The sequence below is a fragment of the Girardinichthys multiradiatus genome, chromosome 9 (assembly GCF_021462225.1).
Source record: "Girardinichthys multiradiatus isolate DD_20200921_A chromosome 9, DD_fGirMul_XY1, whole genome shotgun sequence".
Classification (NCBI taxonomy): Eukaryota; Metazoa; Chordata; class Actinopteri; order Cyprinodontiformes; family Goodeidae; genus Girardinichthys; species Girardinichthys multiradiatus.
The window spans coordinates 5,172,343-5,191,831 of NC_061802.1; the positions used below are offsets into that span (position 1 = coordinate 5,172,343).

Here is a 19,489-nt window from a genome sequence, read left to right on the forward strand (position 1 = left end):
AACATACAGTGAATGCTAGCGTGGATCGGTTCCATGTGGCTCCATATGTTAAACTTTACCAAAACGTTCCACACATAAACAGAGAGTGCATCAGAGGGGCTGCTGGGAAGTGTAGTTCTGGTGAGCCTTTCTTTGTTAGGTTTTCTGCTACTAACCTGTATCTACTAATCTTTTTCTGTTGGATCCTGAAGCCTTATAACATGCTTCTGAGAAGAGGCCAACATTGAGGGTGCGCTTGTTTTATATTTCCTGGTGTCCAAGCTAAGCAGAGTTCCCCTTCTGTAAAAGAGGTGACTAACAAAAACTACTCACATTTGACAGGAACTACAAAACAAGAACACTCCGACCATCTTGTTGCATGGGGGCTGCGGCTGCCTTTGGTATTTTGTGTACAATGCACCTAATTATATTTATGTTGTGTGTTTTTCTCCTTTTGTGTCCAACGTCTGAATTAATCTCCTAGATGAATTATTCATGTGCTGTTAATGTCCTGCTGTGAGTTTGACCTTGTCAGAAATATGCCTCTTTTCTTCTCTTCTCTTTTCTTCTCTTCTCTTCTCTTCTCTTCTCTTCTCTTCTCTTCTCGGTTCCCTAAAGCTTTTTGAGTGCCGTCTTAACCTGAAGTGCAGAGATGGTTTTAGAGCGCAGATATTTTTTTTCTTCCCTCACTCTGTCAGATGAACTGAGCTAGTGATGTGGCATGTGAGTGCGCCTCCGGTCAATTCACCATTTGAGTCATAGGCCTATTTAAAGTCCCTGGGTGGCCTTGTTCTTCTGTTTTTTTCCAGGTCTTAAAACGGTTGTCTTCATTCCAGAGATGTTTGAAAGAAAAGGTCATGAGAACCTTTCAGGTTTAGATATTTTAAAAGAAACCGTTGAAGATGCACAACATATTCAAGAAGTGTAAGACAGCTTCTGATTGCTAATGTCTTCAAGCAATAAACAGTTTCATTGTGTAAAAGCTGGACTCACACCTGCAGTCATGTGAAGATCAGGTGTAGCAGCCACAATGAAGCTACTGTTTGAAACTTTTAGATCTGCCAGTTTGCTAAGCTGTTACCAGAAATGGACTGTGCCTTTTATCATTTTTGTTCAATATGCATGAATTGTTTGATGCAGGTTCGAGGACCAGTGAAATTCACATTTCTGTAGTTAGGATGGAAATATTTTGAAGCTAAGTAATGTTTTAGATGTTTGTGTGTTAGACTGGATAAAAAGATGCTTGTTAATCACGAGTTTCTCTGTCTTTTTATGTTCATGTGTTTAGTGACCTTAAGTCTCATCTCAAGTTCTCAGAGAGCAGTTTAGAGGCAGATCGTAATGACGGGTGTCGCAGATACATAACAGTATCAGGAGAAGACTTTTAGGCTGAATCCTATAGTCTTATAGCGCCTTTACTTCAGGGTACTATAACTGATCAGGAGCAGCCGGTCAAATGGGATTCAGCCTAGGTCATTCACAAACTGGTAACACTTAATGGTTGTTAATGGTTCTCATAGTTAATGAGGAGAGACTTTTGGTGCTCATCACTAACTCATCCATTCATCACTAACTCCTCACTCATCCATCCTTCCATCTTCTCTGCTTCCTCCAGCCTGATTTATTGGGATCACCTTTTTTAAATGTTTCTAGCTACTGACAGTTCAGCTCTCCTGTTCCCCAGCCCTCCAACACACACACACACACACACACACACACACACTCACTCTCTGACACACTGCGCCTGCCTCCTAACCTTCAGTCACTGCTGTTTTCAGGTCTTGGAGCGACACAGAGAACCTCTACTCCAATGATCGCAGCATCCTGACTCTGTCTCCCATCGAGGCCAGCCGCTGTTGACTCCCATGGCCACCATCTTTCAAACACACATCCGGTGGAAGAGCGCGCCGCCACTCAGCCTCGAGTCATAATCACTCCCCTGACCCCGAACCCCTGGTAACATTTTATGAATAAAGTCAGTGCATCCTTAGCAGGAAGCAACTACGAATGGGACACAGCGCCAAAGGGACTCGGCTCTGAGCTGCAGTCGGTTTTACATCCATAACCTCTTGTGTCCCTGGGTTCATCACTTTTAGAAAGGCTGAGACAAGCATCAGAGGAAATGAAACGGGTCTGCCTAATTTGCTGTCTCTGCAGCCGTAGCGCTTCATGTTGGAAGATACGATCAGCACATGAGCAGGAAATATCAGATTCCAAGACTGCGAGTCCTGTAAAATGATCTGAAAACTCTTCATTGGTTCCTCTGACTGAGATTTGGTTTTTTGTTGGTTTTTTTTCTCTGAATCTTAGCCAACTTTCTCTGTTCCAGTTATATTTTTTCTACAAATGTAGATGTCAGATGCTGGAGTCAGTCATGAGTACAGTTTAAAGCTTAGGACTGGGAAAGCTTAGAAAAGCCAAACAGGCTGGAACTGAAGATCCCGTCGCTTCCAGGAGTCTCTGAGCTGACTGATCCACTGCTGCACCTTATATTCCTGTTCAGACGAAAACACGTCGTGTAGCATCCAGAGGTTCTGCTATGACCCGCCGTGCTCTCTGAGCTGAACCTCGAACTTAAACTCTACAGTGGTACCAAAGACCAGAGGATCAAGGCTGGAGTTTAAGTGTTTATTTTTGTGCCTGATTGTACAGAAGCTAATATTGTTAGGTAGAGTTATTTGTTCGTGCTACTTTCCCGTCTCGCTGTTCGGGCCTCTGTCTCCCCAGCGCGTTGCTCTGAAAGAGGCCAGACATCAAAAAAGCCATACATTTAGAAGAGGAGAATATATTACTGACTATTTAGTGATGCAACTGCAAATAAAAGCTGTTGGAGCCTCTTGTTCCCTAAAAATGCCTTTTCTCCAGCAGCCTGACAACCAAAAACCTCTCAGCATTAGAACCACAGTGAGGAGGGGTGATTTTAAAGGTACAAGGCAGAAAAATATACACACAATAACTATCTGGTGCCTGAGCAATGCTTCAGTTTTATTTCTGTTGGACTAAATTAGGCATAAGGGTGAAGAGCTTTTGGAAGTCAGGGCTGGTGCTCATTAAAGTAGACAGAAGAATGTTTTCATGTTCAGAAAATACTTTTAGCAGAAAAGAAAAGCAGAAGGTTTGCACAAATCACAACGTCACATCTTGGCTGTCATTGCTTTAAAAAGTCATTATCACCTTTCAGGAAGTCATTCGAGTCATGTTTTTGCTGTTCCATTCTTTTCACCGCATACGTTTCAGCTGTCCGTCCGTGTGTGTGTATGTGTGTGTATGTGTTGAAGTAGCATCAGTGGCCATATGCCTCCTGCAGGTCACACTCTTTAATGCTTCCTCAAGGTTGCTGACTGAAGTGTAGTGGAGATTCCCATCAAGACAATCGTTTTAAACTGGACACACCTCAGCACATCCGGGGACTACATGAAGTTACAGGAATCATCGGTTGCTTGGTTAAAAATGTTCCTCAGCAGCTCAGGACTGAATACGTCATCTTCCTGTCTGTTAGTTCCTTGGATATTCTTGTTTATTTTCTGTAAGATACTCAAGCAGGTGCAACTGATAGTGGAAGTGTGTATTTATTATAGCCGTAATTTCTTTTCTGTTTTCTTGCTTATAAATGTATTGCATCATTGGTTCATGGAGTTTAAAGGTAAATGTCCAGTTAGAATAATTATCCCACTGTTTCTCTAAAGAGTCTACTCAAATGATCTTTTAACCAGCCGACCTCATACTCGCTGATCTACCAGGATGGACTTCATTCTTATTTTTGGAAAAAGACAAGTTGATGCTGTTAAAATAAACTTTTCAGTTGTTTCATGTTTGTCGTGGAAAGCAGTTCTGCGACGTCTCCTGGAAGTATTTTTCTGATTAATTCTGGACTTGAGAATATTTACCTAACAGAGCCAGCTGAGACTGAGTTGCATCATGGGTATTAAGGTAAACATGACCAAATTTGGACCACAGACTGCATAATGGAAATAAAAATGGCTACTATTAACCCTCTCGTTCACTTCGCTGCTTTGCTTATTGTTGTTTTTATATTTCAGACACAGCACAGCTGGAAATAATACAAATCTAACTGGTTATACATGTTAGACAGTTAAAAATCCTATGGATGCAGGATCAACTCCAGCATTCTTGAGGTTCACAGTCTGCAGAGTCCAGTGTGTTATCCATTCATGATGATGCAGCTTAGAGTCTGATCTGCTCGAGGCAGATGTAGATGCCACATGGGTAACGGCACACAGGTAAATACACTCTGTGGTTAAAATACGGTATACAGGTGCATCTCAGAAAGCTTCAATGTTACCCACAACCATTAAAAGAGGATTTTATTACAGATGTGTTATAGTTTGGCCCTAACAGTCATGGTAAAGACAGCTGTCCAGCAGTCAGTGCCCTTTTGGAGGGTTAAGCCACATAACGTAATTTGCTAAAGAAGCTACTAGTTCTGAATGTTCCATCCAAGCACATTAAGGGAAAGTTGTGAGGAAGGAAAAGATGCTCTAGCTACATAGAGAAATGCAACCTTAGGAGGATTGTGAAGCCCAGCCCCAAAAAATACGGAGAAGTTAGAGGCCATGTTGCTTGTGCATTTTTTTCCCTACCACACTTTTTCCTTCCACTTTCCATCAATGCTTACATGTGACAATGTGACATTTTTCTTTCTGGGAAACAATATAACACATTAAACACAATCCATAATGCATCTATAAGAATGTCACTGTTTGATTCCAACTAACTGTCTAATTTTTTAGGAGTTTTAAAATCAGGACCTTTAGCTTTTGCTGCATTGATTTGACGTCTGCTTATTGAACTTTAAAAAACATTTGATGGCTCAGTTTAAGATGTAATTTTATATTTGAAATACTAAAATCTACAGTTTCCATCATGCAACTCAGAGGCATCTTTTGTCAGACAGAGCAGGTCCTGTTCCTCATTCCTTGTTTGCAACAGTTCTGTGTAGACGGTTGGTTTCCCTCTTATCACAATATTTGCATATGAATGATGAAAGAGATCAGTGATCATTTCTTTTGTTCATTCTTTAATGAGGTAAACAGAAATCCATCTACCTTTCTTTTGCTGTTGCAGCTTTAGCTGCCTGAGAAAGATAAAAAGTCTGAATCAAACCAACTGAGTTTCAAGAAAGTGTGAACCTGCCTGTCCTTTACATTTTCAAACAAGTGCTGCTGCTTTTAGCTGTAATAGTGAACAGAGGTGGATGATGTTCCCTTCAAAATGTTTCCTCAGCTCACACAGATCTCTCCCTTTGTGGGCATTTCATCCCAGCAGTTTATAACCCAGGATCAGTTCTCACAACTCCGTCATCATCTGGAGAAATATGAGCACCGTATCCATCAGGACTGTAGAACCATCACCAGATGAGGAGGGATCTGGGACATCACTGATTTTCTGCATGACGATTACAGGAGATGGTGGATGAGGCCAGAGCAGACAGAACTTAACATCCTACTGCAGATCTACTGCCCCCTTGTGGTCAATGTGTACTGACCTGTTGACCAAAGAAAACCGTTAAAAATAAATATATCTTCACTGATAATTGAATTGGATCATTTTGGTTCCCCAAATTCACTGATTAATACAGAAAATAGTTCTTTAAATATTGAAAATCTATGTAGAGACAAGTGACTCTCAGGTGACACTTTAGTGATCTTTTCACCCTTTTTTCCATGAAAACAGGTGTGAAAACCAGATCCATCTGAGCTCGGTTCAGATAAGACCCCCCTCTGGGGGATTTTCTTTATTATTTAAATGGAAGCAGGAGATTACTCAGCCGCGTAATTCAGGTTGTGGTTTAATATTTCATGACGCCTCGACCCCTAATCATCCATCAGAAGCACATCCAGGATTAACTAGATACCTGAATAAAACACATCATCATGGCCTCACATCTGTGAGCATCTGTCCATAGGTTCCCCTGCCGTCAGACTTGAAAGGTCGCTGGTGTCCACGCTGTGAACCCGATCCTTCATTTGTACAAATATCAGCTGCTGACCTTACCCTCGGCCTATCTTTGATTTAATTTAGATATACGGTGCAGACCAAAAGTTTGGACACACCTTCTCATTCAAAGAGTTTTCTTTATTTTCATGACTGAATATTGTATCTTCACACTGAAGGCATCAAAACTATGAATTAACACGTGTGGAATTATATACTGAACAAAAAAGTGTGAAACAACTGAAAATATGTCTTATATTCTAGGTTCTTCAAAGTAGTCACCTTTTGCTTTGATTACTGCTCCACACACTCTTGGCATTCTGTTGATGAGCTTCAAGAGGTAGTCACCTGAAATGGTTTTCACTTCACAGGTGTGCCCTGTCAGGTTTAATAAGTGGGATTTCAAGCCTTATAAATGGGGTTTGGACCATCAGTTGTGTTGTACAGGTGGGGGATACAGTACACAGCTGATAGTCCTACTGAATAGACTGTTAGAATTTGTATTATGGCAAGAAAAAAGCAGCGTAGTAAAGACAAACGAGTGGCCATCATTACTTTAAGAAATGAAGGTCAGTCGGTCCGAACAATTGGGAAAACGTTGAAAGTGTCCCCAAGTGCCGTCGCAAAAACCATCAAGCGCTACAAAGAAACATGAGGACCGCCCCAGGAAAGGAAGACCAAGAGTCACCTCTGCTGCGGACAATAAGTTCATCTGAGTTACCAGACTCAGAAATCGCAGGTTAACAGCAGCTCATATTAGAGAACAGGTCAATGCCACACAGAGTTCTAGCAGCAGACACATCTCTAGAACAACTGTTAAGAGGAGACTGTGTGAATCAGGCCTTCATGGTAAAATAGCTGCTAGGAAACCACTGCTGAGGACAGGCAACAAGCAGAAGAGACTTGTTTGGGCTAAAGAACACAAGGAATGGACATTAGACCAGTGGAAATCTGTGCTTTGGTCTGATGAGTCCAAGTTTGAGATCTTTGGTTCCAACCAACGTGTCTTTGTGCGGCGCAGAAGAGGTGAACGGATGGAGTCTACATGCCTGGTTCCCACCGTGAAGCATGGAGGAGGAGGTGTGATGGTGTGGGGGTGCTTTGCTGGTGACACTGTTGGGGATTTATTCAAAATTGAAGACATACTGAACCAGCATGGCTACCACAGCATCTTGCAGCGGCATGCTATTCCATCCGGTTTGCGTTTAGTTGGACCATCATTTATTTTTCAACAGGACAATGACCCCAAACACACCTCCAGGCTGTGTAAGGGCTATTTGACCAAGAAGGAGAGTGATGGGGTGCTGCGCCAGATGACCTGGCCTCCACAGTCACCGGACCTGAACCCAATCGAGATAGTTTGGGGTGAGCTGGACCGCAGAGTAAAGGCAAAAGGGCCAACAAGTGCTAAGCATCTCTGGGAACTCCTTCAAGACTGTTGGAAAACCATTTCAGGTGACAACCTCTTGAAGCTCATCAACAGAATGCCAAGAGTGTGAGGAGCAGTAATCAAAGCAAAAGGTGGCTACTTTGAAGAACCTAGAATATAAGACATATTTTAAGTTGTTTCACACTTTTTTGTTCAGTATATAATTCCACATGTGTTAATTCATAGTTTTGATGCCTTCAGTGTGAAGCTACAATATTCATAGTCATGAAAATAAAGAAAACTCTTTGAATGAGAAGGTGTGTCCAAACTTTTGGTCTGTACTGTACATTTCATAAAATCAAGCCTTTGTTTTGGGAAGTTTGAACTTTATGGTTGAAAACAAACAGAACAGAAATGCATTTTAAAAGTCCAACCAAATGAAGGTTGCCTTAATTAAATCATCAGGATAAATGAAAACGTCAAAGCCATCAGTTCTAAGCAGCATGATGACTTGTCAGCAGAATGGATCTTTGCTCGTCTCTTCTGTTAACTCATATCTGATGCTGTGTCTGCTCCCCTCGTTGGAGCTAAAAGTCGTATTTACTAAACAAAATAAATTTTTATGAAAATCATCCCTGGAGTTTTTAATTTGACCGGCTGACATGAGGAAAGCACAGACTTACCAGGGGTGTGATAGAAGAGGTGGGCTATTTTTAGCTGCCAGATAAATCCAAATAATGCTGCAGCTTTGGGCGCTTTCATGTTAGAAGTGACAGTTTGTAGCAGATTATCAACAATAACTGATTAGGAGCCATATGTTACTGATAAACTCTAATCATAAACTATTTAGCTCATGATCACATTTTCTTTATATAAACTAACAGAAAACTAAGAGCATGTTCAGCTCCTTGGTGAACAAACAGCATAACGTGGACGAGTTTCAAGCAGGGTTGGGTTATAAAAGAATCATGGAAGAACATCTCATAGACCTCTGATTAATCCATCTGAGAACAGAGTATGGCACAACTGCAAACCTACCAAGACTTTGCCATCCACCGAAACCAGGGGTATCCCACTCCAGTTCTCAATGGCTTGAATCCTGTGTGTTTTAGATTTGTCCTCCTTCCAACACAGCAGGAAATTGGCTCCTTAACATGTCCTCATGTTCTGCAGCAGCCTGCTAATGTCCCATTTGTTTTAGTCAGGTGTACTGACCCAGGTAACCATCTAAACGTGTAGGACACTGGCCCTCGAGGAATGGATTTGGACACCACAAACCTAAACTGACAAGTCGGGCAGGGAGAGCATTGTAACTCTGAAGGAGTTGCAGAGATTCACAGCTCGGGTGAGAGAAACTGTTGACAGAACAACCTTTAGTCATGAACTCCACAAATCTGATCCATACAGAACAGCGAGAAGAGAGCCATGGTAGAGAGAAGGCCATAAGAGGTTCAGTTTGCTGCAATCCCTGTAGGGGACGCAATTAACATGGAGTTGGATGAGACCATGATCAAACTTTCTGATATGTATGGAGTAAAACCAAGACTGCACATCACCATGAACACACACAATTCCCTGAGACCTGGTGGTGGCAGCATCATGCTGTGGGGATGCTTAGGCACTGGTTAGTGGATGGCGTAATGAATAGAGCCTTTTAGAGGCTGCAAAAAAACAACTTGACATTAGCGCAGAGGTCCAGCAGGACATTGGCCTCAAGATACAGTTAGAACAATGATCAAAGCAAAGAGATGTTAGAATGGCCTAGTCAAAGTCCAGACTAAAACGATGCTGTTCACCCACAGTCTCCATTCAGTTTTACTGAGCTTGAGCTATTCTGCACAACAACAAAAAAAAGATGAAAAACTTCAGCTTCTAGGTGAGCTAAGCTGAACACGAGAAATACAGCAGAGACAAATTGGTTCAGGGGAGCTGAAAGGAACACCTTTCAGATTAGTTTTTTACTACTTAGTGTTGGTCCATCACAAAATTTTAATAAAAGTCAGAAATTTGTGCAATGAAACAGAACAGAAAATAGTTTCAGGGAAACTGGGATATGAATCCTTTTCCCAGACATGTAAAGACTAGAACAGGACTACTTGGTGAACTCAGAAAATTATGGCCAAATTCAAATTCAAATTGATTTTCATTTTAAATTCTTAGTGACATCCTGTTTCAGAAATGGAAATATTGCTACAAAATTCAAAATGAAGGCTGCATTGAAAACAGTATATTAAATTAGGCTAAAGGTAATTTAACATTTAAAACTAGTAATTTACAACATATTTAAGTAATAATTATAGAAACAAGACCAAAGCCTGCATATTGGTGACATGTATCTGGAGAGCATATGAAACAATCATTATTTATTAATTCTTGCACCCAAGTTCATGAAGTATTTTTCCCCAGGACCTGCTGGTGGTAAACCAGTTATTACAGGAGCAACAAAAAAAAAATCTTAATTTGTATTTAAAAAAAGTAAATAAAATAAAGGGGCCCACAATTTGAATTATGGCGAAGAATTTTAACTTTACAGAGCTTTTCTGAAAAGCCTTTCTCAGTTTTATTTGATTACTTACCTCTTTTTATCCAAAACAGCCTCTTCTCTGGGCAGATTATTAGTTAACTTAACCATTGCTTTTTTGACAGTAAAATCAGAGCTGAGCCAGTCCCATTCCGAAATGAGATCCAGATCCAGGACCAGAAGAAGGCTGGTTGAAGAGGTCACTACGCTTAGTAAATACTCCTTTTAAAACACCACAAGGGGCTGGGTATATTTAGAAAAAACTTTTATTACAGAATTTGACACGTCTAACATTTATAGTCAGCTACAAACAAGCCAGAAAAAACAAACAGTTCAGTCTACAAGGCCTTAGTAAGAAGAGAGTGATCCGCTAAAGTTCCTGCAGCTCAAACGTCCTCTGTGTGATAATCATCTGTTGGTGGATTTAAACAGAAACAAACATCTGTCTGCTAAAAGTCGTCTGTGACCGACTTTTTAATGCAATAGGGGTTATTTTGAGGCCAGATCCGGTCCCAGAAATGACATAAAAAAAGATCTTCTCAATATAACTACTCTGGAGTGTTCCAGATGCTGTCCAAAACGCATCATCGTACTCTGTGAGGTTCTGACATCAGGATTACCAAACATCTCAGGGCTTCAAGTCTTTCTAGAAAGAAAGTATTTTAGGGTTATTATATCTGGAGTTTTTCTTATTTTGAAGAAACTAATCTCCTCCAAAGGCAACTTTGTGTTGAAAGAGTTGGACAAATGAAGCATTTTTAAATCAACCAGATTCTGATGAAACCCTACCTCTGATACATGTTTTATGTCTTGCTGCCTGATTTTTTTCTTTTGTCAGCTTCACCTGACGTGTTTTGTGCTGTTAAATTTAAAAAAGTCCTTGTTTTCACATGCAAAGCTGGAAAAACTGCATTATAGATCATGCACATTATTTGGTTGATCTAACAGCTTTGGGTTTACCCTAAAAAACCTTTTAATCCCTCACAAAGTCATTCACAGCGAAAGAGACTTGGCCACTGCAGCTTCTGATCCGTCTGTTCCAGTGGTGTCCTGCATGTTTTAGGTCTTTCCCTGGTTCACTACCAGGCATCTGCAGAGCATGACCTGCTGAGGAGGCAATTAAGCCGTTTAATTCAGGCGTTTTAAAGCAGGGACACATCTAAACCAGACAAGACATTGACTTCTTGAGGACTGGAGTTGGACAACCCTGGTCCATGTCGTGTGACCTTGTCTGCCTGTGCTCAGATATACCATGCTGTTTGGTGAGAACCATGCAGGAGCAGGTGAAACACTAAAAAAACTAAACTGCGAAAACATTTCTTAAGTTTCTCTGCACACAATTAACTAGAACCCATTGAAATATGTTCCAATTCCAATGATCAACAAGTCATATCAAAAAAGAGAGAAACGTTAACCCTTCAGCAAAGTATTCAGCAGGATAACAGTCAGCAGGAGCAAGACTCGAGTTCCTATCTATTCCACATGTACTGAGTCAGATATGTTTAGAAAAGGGACAAAAGATATCACTGTCCAGAAAAACAGATCCAGCGGCGTCCAGAACTTCATTAGTGAGGAATGTAACTGAGACACAATCATAATACTGAAGAAGACCATGTGATACTGATCAAATGTAGTCTGCTACTTGACTCCTGAGTTTTTAACCATACACATGGAAATATTGGGGAGTTAGTAGCTTTAGATTAATGAAGACAAGGATGTTTTTGATTTTTTTGTTTGGCATTTTCAGCGACTTGCACCTCCCCCTCTCTAATACTTTGAATAGTTAAGGCAGATGAAAATCACACAAGACCGACTCTGCTGAAGGACAGCACGATTTACTGCAGGCATCTTGAAAAAGAAACTAGATACAAATCATAGTTTGACATCAACAGGATGCAGTAATGTGTGGTAAAAGGCAATAACAAATTGGAGAAATTTTAAAGTTTATCCACCAAAATGAAACTTTGAAAAACTATGCACCGTTGCTCTCTAACAGATGATTTCAAATCTCACTCAGCTTCCCTCCGTTATTTTGCCCGTCAGCGTGTTTGTGGGTTTAACTGTGTGAATGTCTACTGGCTGCTCCTCTACCCCTCGGCCTCTTCTTCCTCCTCCTCCTCCAGTTCTACCAGAGCAGCATGCCGATTGGCCTGAGAGCCCTCGTTGAAGAAAACCTTTTTAATCACGCCTGACTTGGGCGCCCGGATCGTGTGCTGCGGAGACAGAAGCCAGCATTGTTACACACACGTTAAACGGCCTGTGTGACACTGGTAGGTGGATGTTTGTGTGAGTCAGTCACCTCCATCTTCATGGCTATCATGACCATCAGTGGGTCTCCAGCAGTCACTTTATCTCCAGCCCTCACCAGCACCTGAACACAAACATGAACCAGTAAAACAAGTCTCCAAGTGATTTCTAGAAATGTTATTTCAGATGTTTCTAAACATCAAGATAAAGGCAATGGTTCTACTGAGTTGTAGTTCATACAAGAGCCAGGTAACAATTCTGACGTTGGCTTTGAATGGGGACATTCACATTCTGACGTTTCATTCGTTTTCCAAGCAGGTAAGTAATATCAAACAGACTTCTCTGACACAACGAGAGCCTTCAGATGGACTGTCACCAAATCTACCACATATGAAGTGACAACATGCAGTCTGGGCGATGTCCAAAGCTGCACAAGGCTAGCTGTTTCATTGACAAACAAACAGACAGCTGTGTAGCCAGCCATTCATTATCAGCACAGAAAAAGACAGAGTGAGCACTCTTACTTTACCCAAAGATCCTCAATGCAGGAAATGTGTTACATTTTTAAAAGGGATCAGGTGTAGAGGACAGATTTCTCCTCTCCCACCTCAAAACTCTTCTTGCCAACCAGTCGCGTCCTCGCATCGTGCTACCAGGTTTTTTTTCTTTTAATTAACATCTTTGTGATTATTCTCTGTGGAGACGTCCAGGTCTGCCTTAGTGCTTTTAAATCAATGGGTAAGTAGGTCTTCAAGCTACTGCTTTTCAAACAGTATTTTTCCAGACTTCCTTGGTGATTCACATGTAAATACGCCTCTCTTCTGTTCTCTGCCTCTTCATGGTCCGTTTATTTTTGCTTCTTTTATGTCTTTATGTATTTCTTGAAATTAGACATAGAAATGAATTTTACTAATGTGAGCTACAAGCTAAAAAAAAAAACAATAAAATAATTTGAAAAGTTGCCATTTAAAGTGTGTTAAGTTATTAGAGCTCTCATCAGTACATTAGTTGGATAAATGTTCATAAATATTTCAGAATGTGAAAACTTCATTTTCTCCATAAGTAGGCTTGAGATAAATGCATTGAGGGTGTAAGTTCAAGCCTAGTATTTGGCTAAAAGGTTTTACTGCAACCTCCAGATTAGTTGACAGGACAAAAAGAAACACCATTTATTCTAAGTTTAAATCCCTTTGATTATCTTAAATCTCAGCCAAACTGCCAGCTGATAGAGAAAGTGTGGAATAAATAAATTTAGATTGCCAGGTAGGTTGAATCTTTTGCTATGGCTTTCAGGGGAATTATGCATGAAAAATCAATATTAGCAACATGTTAGGTCAAATTCACCTTCTCTATGGTCCCAGTCATCGGGGCGACAGCTCCGCCCTGAGCCCCTGACCCACTCACACCAGCCAGATACTTTGGCACAGGAACAGAAACCTCGGTGCTTCCTTCCTGCAGGTAAATAAAACAGAAGAATTAACTAAGCGTAATTTTCCATCTTTGTTTTTGCAGTCAGCAGCAGAGGTTGGAATGTACCATGGAGAACAGGTGAACTGTATCGTCCAGAATCACCAGTTTGGGACGAGACTTCACTTGGTTTACTGAGCAATGCAGGAACGAATCTCCACCTTCCACCTCCATGGCCCCGGTCACATGGTACACCTCCTCTCCAACCTGAAACAAGAGCCCACATGTTTATTCAACACCGAGACAGAATTCATGCTAAACAGTTTCTTCATATACATTTTACATTTTTAATTAAAAAAAACGGTCTATATGCTAAATTACAAGAAAAACGTGTGTTCTTCTACAGGTACACTTTCTACAAATGTTCAACTCAGGACTCCATTTTTTTTTCCAAAAACAGATGTCCAGCTTTCCAAGTTTTCTGTTCTTCAATGTTTGATGATAAAATACAAACATTTCCTGTAAATGTTCAGAATAACGACCGACGGCAAAAGACAGACAGAAGGTAAAATCATCTGCAGTATGAAATGAACAAGGACTCCCAATTCTCTTCAAAATAGCAAAGACAAGAGAACATGCCATGTAGATTAGGCAGATGTTTGTTAACTCTATAATTTCAGGAAAAGTTTGCAAAAAAAAAAAGCAATACTTAAAAAGAACGATAACAAACAAGGCTGGGTGAGGACGCAAGTTTATCTTGTCGCCATTTGTCATTTTAAAAAGGAAAAAATACACTTTATACTGATTCTTTAATCCAAACCATTCGTAGTGAAGAGATTTCTAGCTTACCTGCATTCTGTAGCTTCCATCTGGGTTATATGTGATGACAACATCGACCTCTAGAAATAAGAAAAAAAACTTTAACTGTGGTCTGAAATTCTACTAGATGAAGATAAATACTTTGGTAATTGTCACACAGACAAAAGGCACTGGACTCATTTTAGTACAGCAGCGCCGACTTTTTAACAGGAAGACTGAATAATGGATGAGCTCATTAACACTGATTCATCTTTGGAGGTAATTAAAACTCAGCAGCACATGACAAAAATCACACGGAGCTGCTGTCAGAAATGTGTATTCAGCTAATTTTACGGTCAACTTTAATTTATTTCCGTCATCAAAGCATTCAGACATTTTGGGGTTTTAAGGGGGAGGTGATTATTAATGCACCCAGCAGAAATAACTTTTTCTCAACATCTGTTAAAAGCTGAGTTGCAAGAAATGATTCATGATAAAACATCCTTTCTTTTTGGGCAGAAATGTCAGAAATCAGTCATAAAAGTGCATGCTTGTTGCCAGCTTTTTATTTATATAGATGACAACTTTGTACATAAAAAATATGATCTTTCACTTAAAAAAAAAAAAAAAAAACACTCAGAAAGTGCAAGCATGTCACTTACTCTTGTCTCCCAGCTGTAGCGTCATATTTCTGTTAAACTGAACGTTGTTTCTCCAACCACTGCTGGAGCCAAACGGAGAGAAAGGATCTGGAAAAAAACAACACCGCCACACACACGCAGATAACTTTTCAGCCGGTTTTTCCCTTTACATCAGAAACATCATCCCTATCTGGCTCACCTGCGGAGGCCTGCGTGAACTCCTGTGTGTGTTTCCTCTCCTGCAGCACCAGGCCCAGGGCAGCCTGGCAGATCGCTTCCCCAGATGGCGCTCTCGGAGCGGGGAAGAGGTCGGAGTAGTACTGAGGGATGAAGCTGGTGCTCACACGTCCAGCCTCGAACTCGGGGTGGCCAGAGAGGCTCAGCAGGAAGTCTATGTTGGTGTTTAGTCCTACAATCTGAGGACAAGACAAACAGGAGCGAGTGATGCTGACAAGTAGCAGCTAGAAGGCCGTGCTGCATGGATGCTTACACACCAGGTCTTACATTATACTGTCGTAAACAATATCGCAGTTTCTTTAGGGCAGCAGATCGATCTTCTCCCCAAACCACAAGCTTGGCAATCATTGGGTCATAATGAGCAGAAACCTCGTCCCCTGAAACCAAAGAAACATTAGAGATCCAGTTTTCTGCAACGGTTCTTTCCTCGTGATATTGGTGAAATATCCAAAATGCACAGAAAACTCAAAGCATTCAGTTCCTACCTTCTCTGACCCCAGTCTCTATGCGAGTGTTCTGGTCTGCTGCAGGCGTAGACAGATGCAGCAGGGGCCCTGCTCCTGGAAGGAAATCGTTGTTTGGGTCCTCGGCGTAGATGCGAGCTTCAAAAGAGTGGCCCCTTAATGTTATGTCATCCTGGAGAAGGGGCAGCCGCTCCCCTGCTGCCACCTGGAGGAGATTTAAAAAAAGAAAAATCAAGTTTCCTCTCTGCATAAAATCTAATGGCAAACAGAACTCCTGGTTTCAAACACATTCCTTCAATCAGCTCTTTTCTTCTGCCTCACCCTGAGCTGCCACTCCACCAGGTCAGTTCCAGTGATCATCTCACTGACAGGATGCTCCACCTGCAGCCTGGTGTTCATCTCCATAAAGTAGAAGTTGTGCTGGGCATCCATTATAAACTCCACCGTACCTACAAGAAGATAAATAACACTGCTTGAAAATGCACCTTGTGTTCAGCATCTAAGCGGCTGCAGTGAGGCGAGTTTGTGGATCCTGACCTGCTCCCACGTAGTTCACAGCCTTGGCTGCTCTGATAGCTGCCTCTCCGAGTTTCCTCCGAACATCAGCGCTGATTCCAGGCTGGGAAAAGATTCGTACAGAAACATCTTCACAAGGTTCAAAATTCTACAGACTCAAATGCCAAGAATTTTGGCCTTATTAAGTACATTTTTGAAAAGTATGCAAAAGTTAATTAATTTAGTTTTCTTCATAAATTTGTCATTCTTTATACATGGGAACAAGTAGTGGCTGAAAGACAGGATGTATGAAAAACAAGACAGAGTCTGGAAATACTTTTCTCCTAAACCTTTCCAGGCTTTGAGAATACTGAAATTCCAGAACTTTCCAGATTGCATAAAAACTCAGTGTACAGTTGCAGTATATTTACATACAACACATCCACATGATCTAGAAGTTATAAAACAATTGGTTTATGAGCATTCTCATCAAAAGAGAAATAAAAGTGCAGCTTAAAACAAAATGTTTCTAAAATACAACTTTGTTTATGCATTTGGCAGACGCTTTAATCTAAAGAGACTAAACAATGACCCCGACGCGACATGAACATACAACAAAGATCTAAAAGGCAATACTTTAAAACGTTCTCCATAATAACCCAGGGATTATTAAACGGGTGACTATGTGACCCCCCCCCCCCCAACACTCTTACCCCTGGTGCTTCCTCAATAATCTTCTGATGTCTCCTTTGGACGCTGCAGTCCCTCTCAAACAGATAGACAGCGTTTCCATGCATGTCCCCAAACACCTGAACTTCTACGTGTCTGCAAACAACAGTAAAAACAGGGATTTAAAGAGGATCCAACCCTAAAACATTCACTTCAAGAACTGCATTGTTAAAAGAAAGAGAAAGCTTTCACTACCTGGGATCTTCAACAAACTTCTCCACCAGCATCACATCATCATTGAAGGACTTCCTGGCTTCTCGTCTCGCCGACTCCAGCTGCTCCAAGAAGTCAGAGTCTGACCGAGCGATACGCATTCCCTAAAGCATACGGGGTCGCTTTACACTTGCAGGAGCTAAGCTGTGACGTTCACTGAAGATGACAGTTTCCCTCTCACCTTCCCTCCTCCTCCACGGACTGCCTTGATCATGACTGGATATCCAATCCGGGCAGCCTCTGCCTGCAGTCTCTCATTTGATTGGTCCTCTCCATGATAACCACCTATGATTGGCACCCCAGCAGCAGACATGATGTGTTTGGATGTGCTGGGAATGAAAATAAGTTGAATTGACAGGCCAACATATGTAAGTATTTTAAAATACAATAACACTGGAGGTGAATCACCTCTTGATGCCCATGTCTCGGATGGCAGAGGAAGGAGGCCCGATGAAGATGATTCCTTCCTGTTTACACGCCTCTGCAAACTCTGTGTTTTCAGACAGAAAGCCATAGCCTGGATGGACTGCCTGTGAACATCCACACAATGTGTTTAGTTAGAAAGTAATAAATTAAATACAAGTCTTAAAGAGGGTTCCTCACATGCGATCCGGATCTTTTGGCCACTTCCAAAACTTTCTCCATAGAGAGGTAACTTTGCTGAGAAGGAGGAGGGCCGATGTGATAGGCTTCATCTGCCTGCAGTAAACAAAATGAAGAGCTGATGTACAAAATAAACCACAAACATGCAAAAGTTTTCTGAGAATACATTTGATCGGGTGTCTCACCATGGCCACATGCATAGAGTGTCTGTCCGCATCGCTGTACACCGCCACAGAGCGTACACCCATCTTCTTAGCTGTTCGCATCACACGGCACGCAATCTCTCCTCGATTGGCGATCAGCACCTTCTCGATCCTTCCAACCTCTGCTGCGTTGAAAAAAACAAAAACAATTATGCACTATATTCTGTTGGTCTGTCAAAATCCTAATAAAATACACATACAATGTGGTTGTCACATGACAAATTAGGTAAAAATCAGCATTATATGTGGAGGTCAGCCAGTGAGATTTACGTTGTTGTTAGAAATCCGAAGGTATAATAACATAATCAATTAAATGTTTTCCATTTTTTTCCCCATATTCTGCTTTAAGAAATGAATTGTATAAGATCATAGAAGTGTTAAACTGATACTGGAATCTAATCACTGTCAAATTTATGATACAGGAATTAAACCATGTGATGGCTCTCTCACCTCCTGAAACAAGCCTCACTCCTCTTTTGGTCCATGACAGCTTCCTGAGAAAAGGAGACAACATGGGTTTAGTTTTTTTTTTTTATTCATATTGCTGTCAAAAGATTATAAAAGGTGTTAAATGATCACATCCTATCCCTGTGGCCGAGACGGTAAACCAGAGAAAACGTTCAGGTCTCAGAAGTAAACAAACTGTAGCATTTACATTAGCATTCTGCTGACTTTATTTAACCTTGCTCAGTTCATCCCCCCCCCACTGGTTCGCACTGTCAAAAATGTTTGAATTACGTTTGAATTCAAGATGGGAAAATAAAGTCGTTTTAAGGAGATAAGAAATTGACAAGGTTAACAAGTAAATGATGATATTTAGGGCGCATCTTAGCTCCTTGGCTCAGCTGGAGGATAAACTCCGGCAGGCCACAAACTCAAAGGCTAACAATGAAAAAGCGAGGAAGCTAACAACAAAACAGAGAAATGCAGATACTTTTAACGCATGAATTAACGAGGTATATAGGTGTACTCACTGTGTGAATATTCTCAGACCCTGTAGTGTTGGAAAACTCAGAATAACTGCAGCCATAACTACCAGCTGCTGCCGAGGCTAGCGCTGTCAGCTAGCTGCCTGCCAGACTGAGGGAACAGGAGAGGAGCAAAAAGCAAAGCTGTAATTAACCAAACAAAGTATTTATAATCAGATCCTTTGGCAAGAAGGGTTAGGGTTACAATAAAAAAGTAAAAAAAAAAAAACAGAGGAAAGGGGAAGTGCGATTAAATACCTGTAAAAATCCCCGACATGTTCAATTTAATTTTCTTTATTTAATGAAATCATTTCAGACCTTACTGAGCACCCGTAGCCTTACGTAGCCAATCAGAAAGCCCGATGCGGAGGCGGGGAGGAACATGCAGTTACAAAGTATCACCAGAGGAGGGGGGTGTTTCCCTGTTTGATCATATTCCTTCCTGTCCCGACATATCTTTACAAACATAATGATATTATGGTACAAATCCCACCGATGGATGAAAAGAATGTTACTAAAATTCAAAGTTTTATTAAAAATGAAATTATTTGACACAGAGTACCCAAATTAAGTTCAGAACTTTTTCAAATCTAAAAAAAAGGATGGACATTGAGCAAATAAATAAATAAATATCTTATGGATTAAAACTGGTTTTGAATC

General features: G+C 41.0%; 2 protein-coding genes across 4 annotated transcripts in view; one reads left to right on the plus strand and one right to left on the minus strand.

Moving 5' to 3' along the window:
• Positions 1 to 3,970, plus strand: part of atp11b (ATPase phospholipid transporting 11B (putative)) — a 49,284-nt gene extending 45,314 nt beyond the window's left edge. The window contains exon 30 of the mRNA XM_047374230.1: positions 1,758 to 3,970. Coding sequence (XP_047230186.1) covers positions 1,758 to 1,839 — 82 coding nt within the window. The 3' untranslated portion in view covers positions 1,840 to 3,970. The remainder of the gene's footprint in view (positions 1 to 1,757) is intronic.
• Positions 3,971 to 10,072: 6,102 nt separating this feature from the next.
• mccc1 (methylcrotonyl-CoA carboxylase subunit) lies at positions 10,073 to 19,127 on the minus strand. 3 transcript variants are annotated; one of them, XM_047375492.1, is made up of 20 exons: positions 19,088 to 19,127; positions 18,836 to 18,941; positions 18,312 to 18,355; positions 17,844 to 17,983; positions 17,659 to 17,754; positions 17,464 to 17,585; positions 17,237 to 17,384; positions 17,038 to 17,159; positions 16,827 to 16,938; positions 16,156 to 16,237; positions 15,940 to 16,067; positions 15,640 to 15,823; positions 15,422 to 15,531; positions 15,117 to 15,333; positions 14,939 to 15,025; positions 14,328 to 14,377; positions 13,608 to 13,745; positions 13,416 to 13,523; positions 12,124 to 12,195; positions 10,073 to 12,037 (listed from the first exon to the last, which is right to left on the minus strand). In XM_047375492.1, the coding sequence occupies exons 2-20, from the start codon at positions 18,889 to 18,891 to the stop codon at positions 11,912 to 11,914; spliced, it is 2,142 nt and encodes a 713-aa protein (XP_047231448.1). In that variant the 5' UTR covers positions 18,892 to 18,941; positions 19,088 to 19,127; the 3' UTR covers positions 10,073 to 11,911. The 3 variants fall into 3 exon arrangements, with proteins under 3 accessions (XP_047231448.1, XP_047231446.1, XP_047231447.1); XM_047375490.1 differs by having other exon boundaries at positions 17,844 to 17,986; XM_047375491.1 differs by lacking the exon at positions 19,088 to 19,127 and having other exon boundaries at positions 17,844 to 17,986; positions 18,836 to 18,959.
• Positions 19,128 to 19,489: the final 362 nt, after the last annotated feature.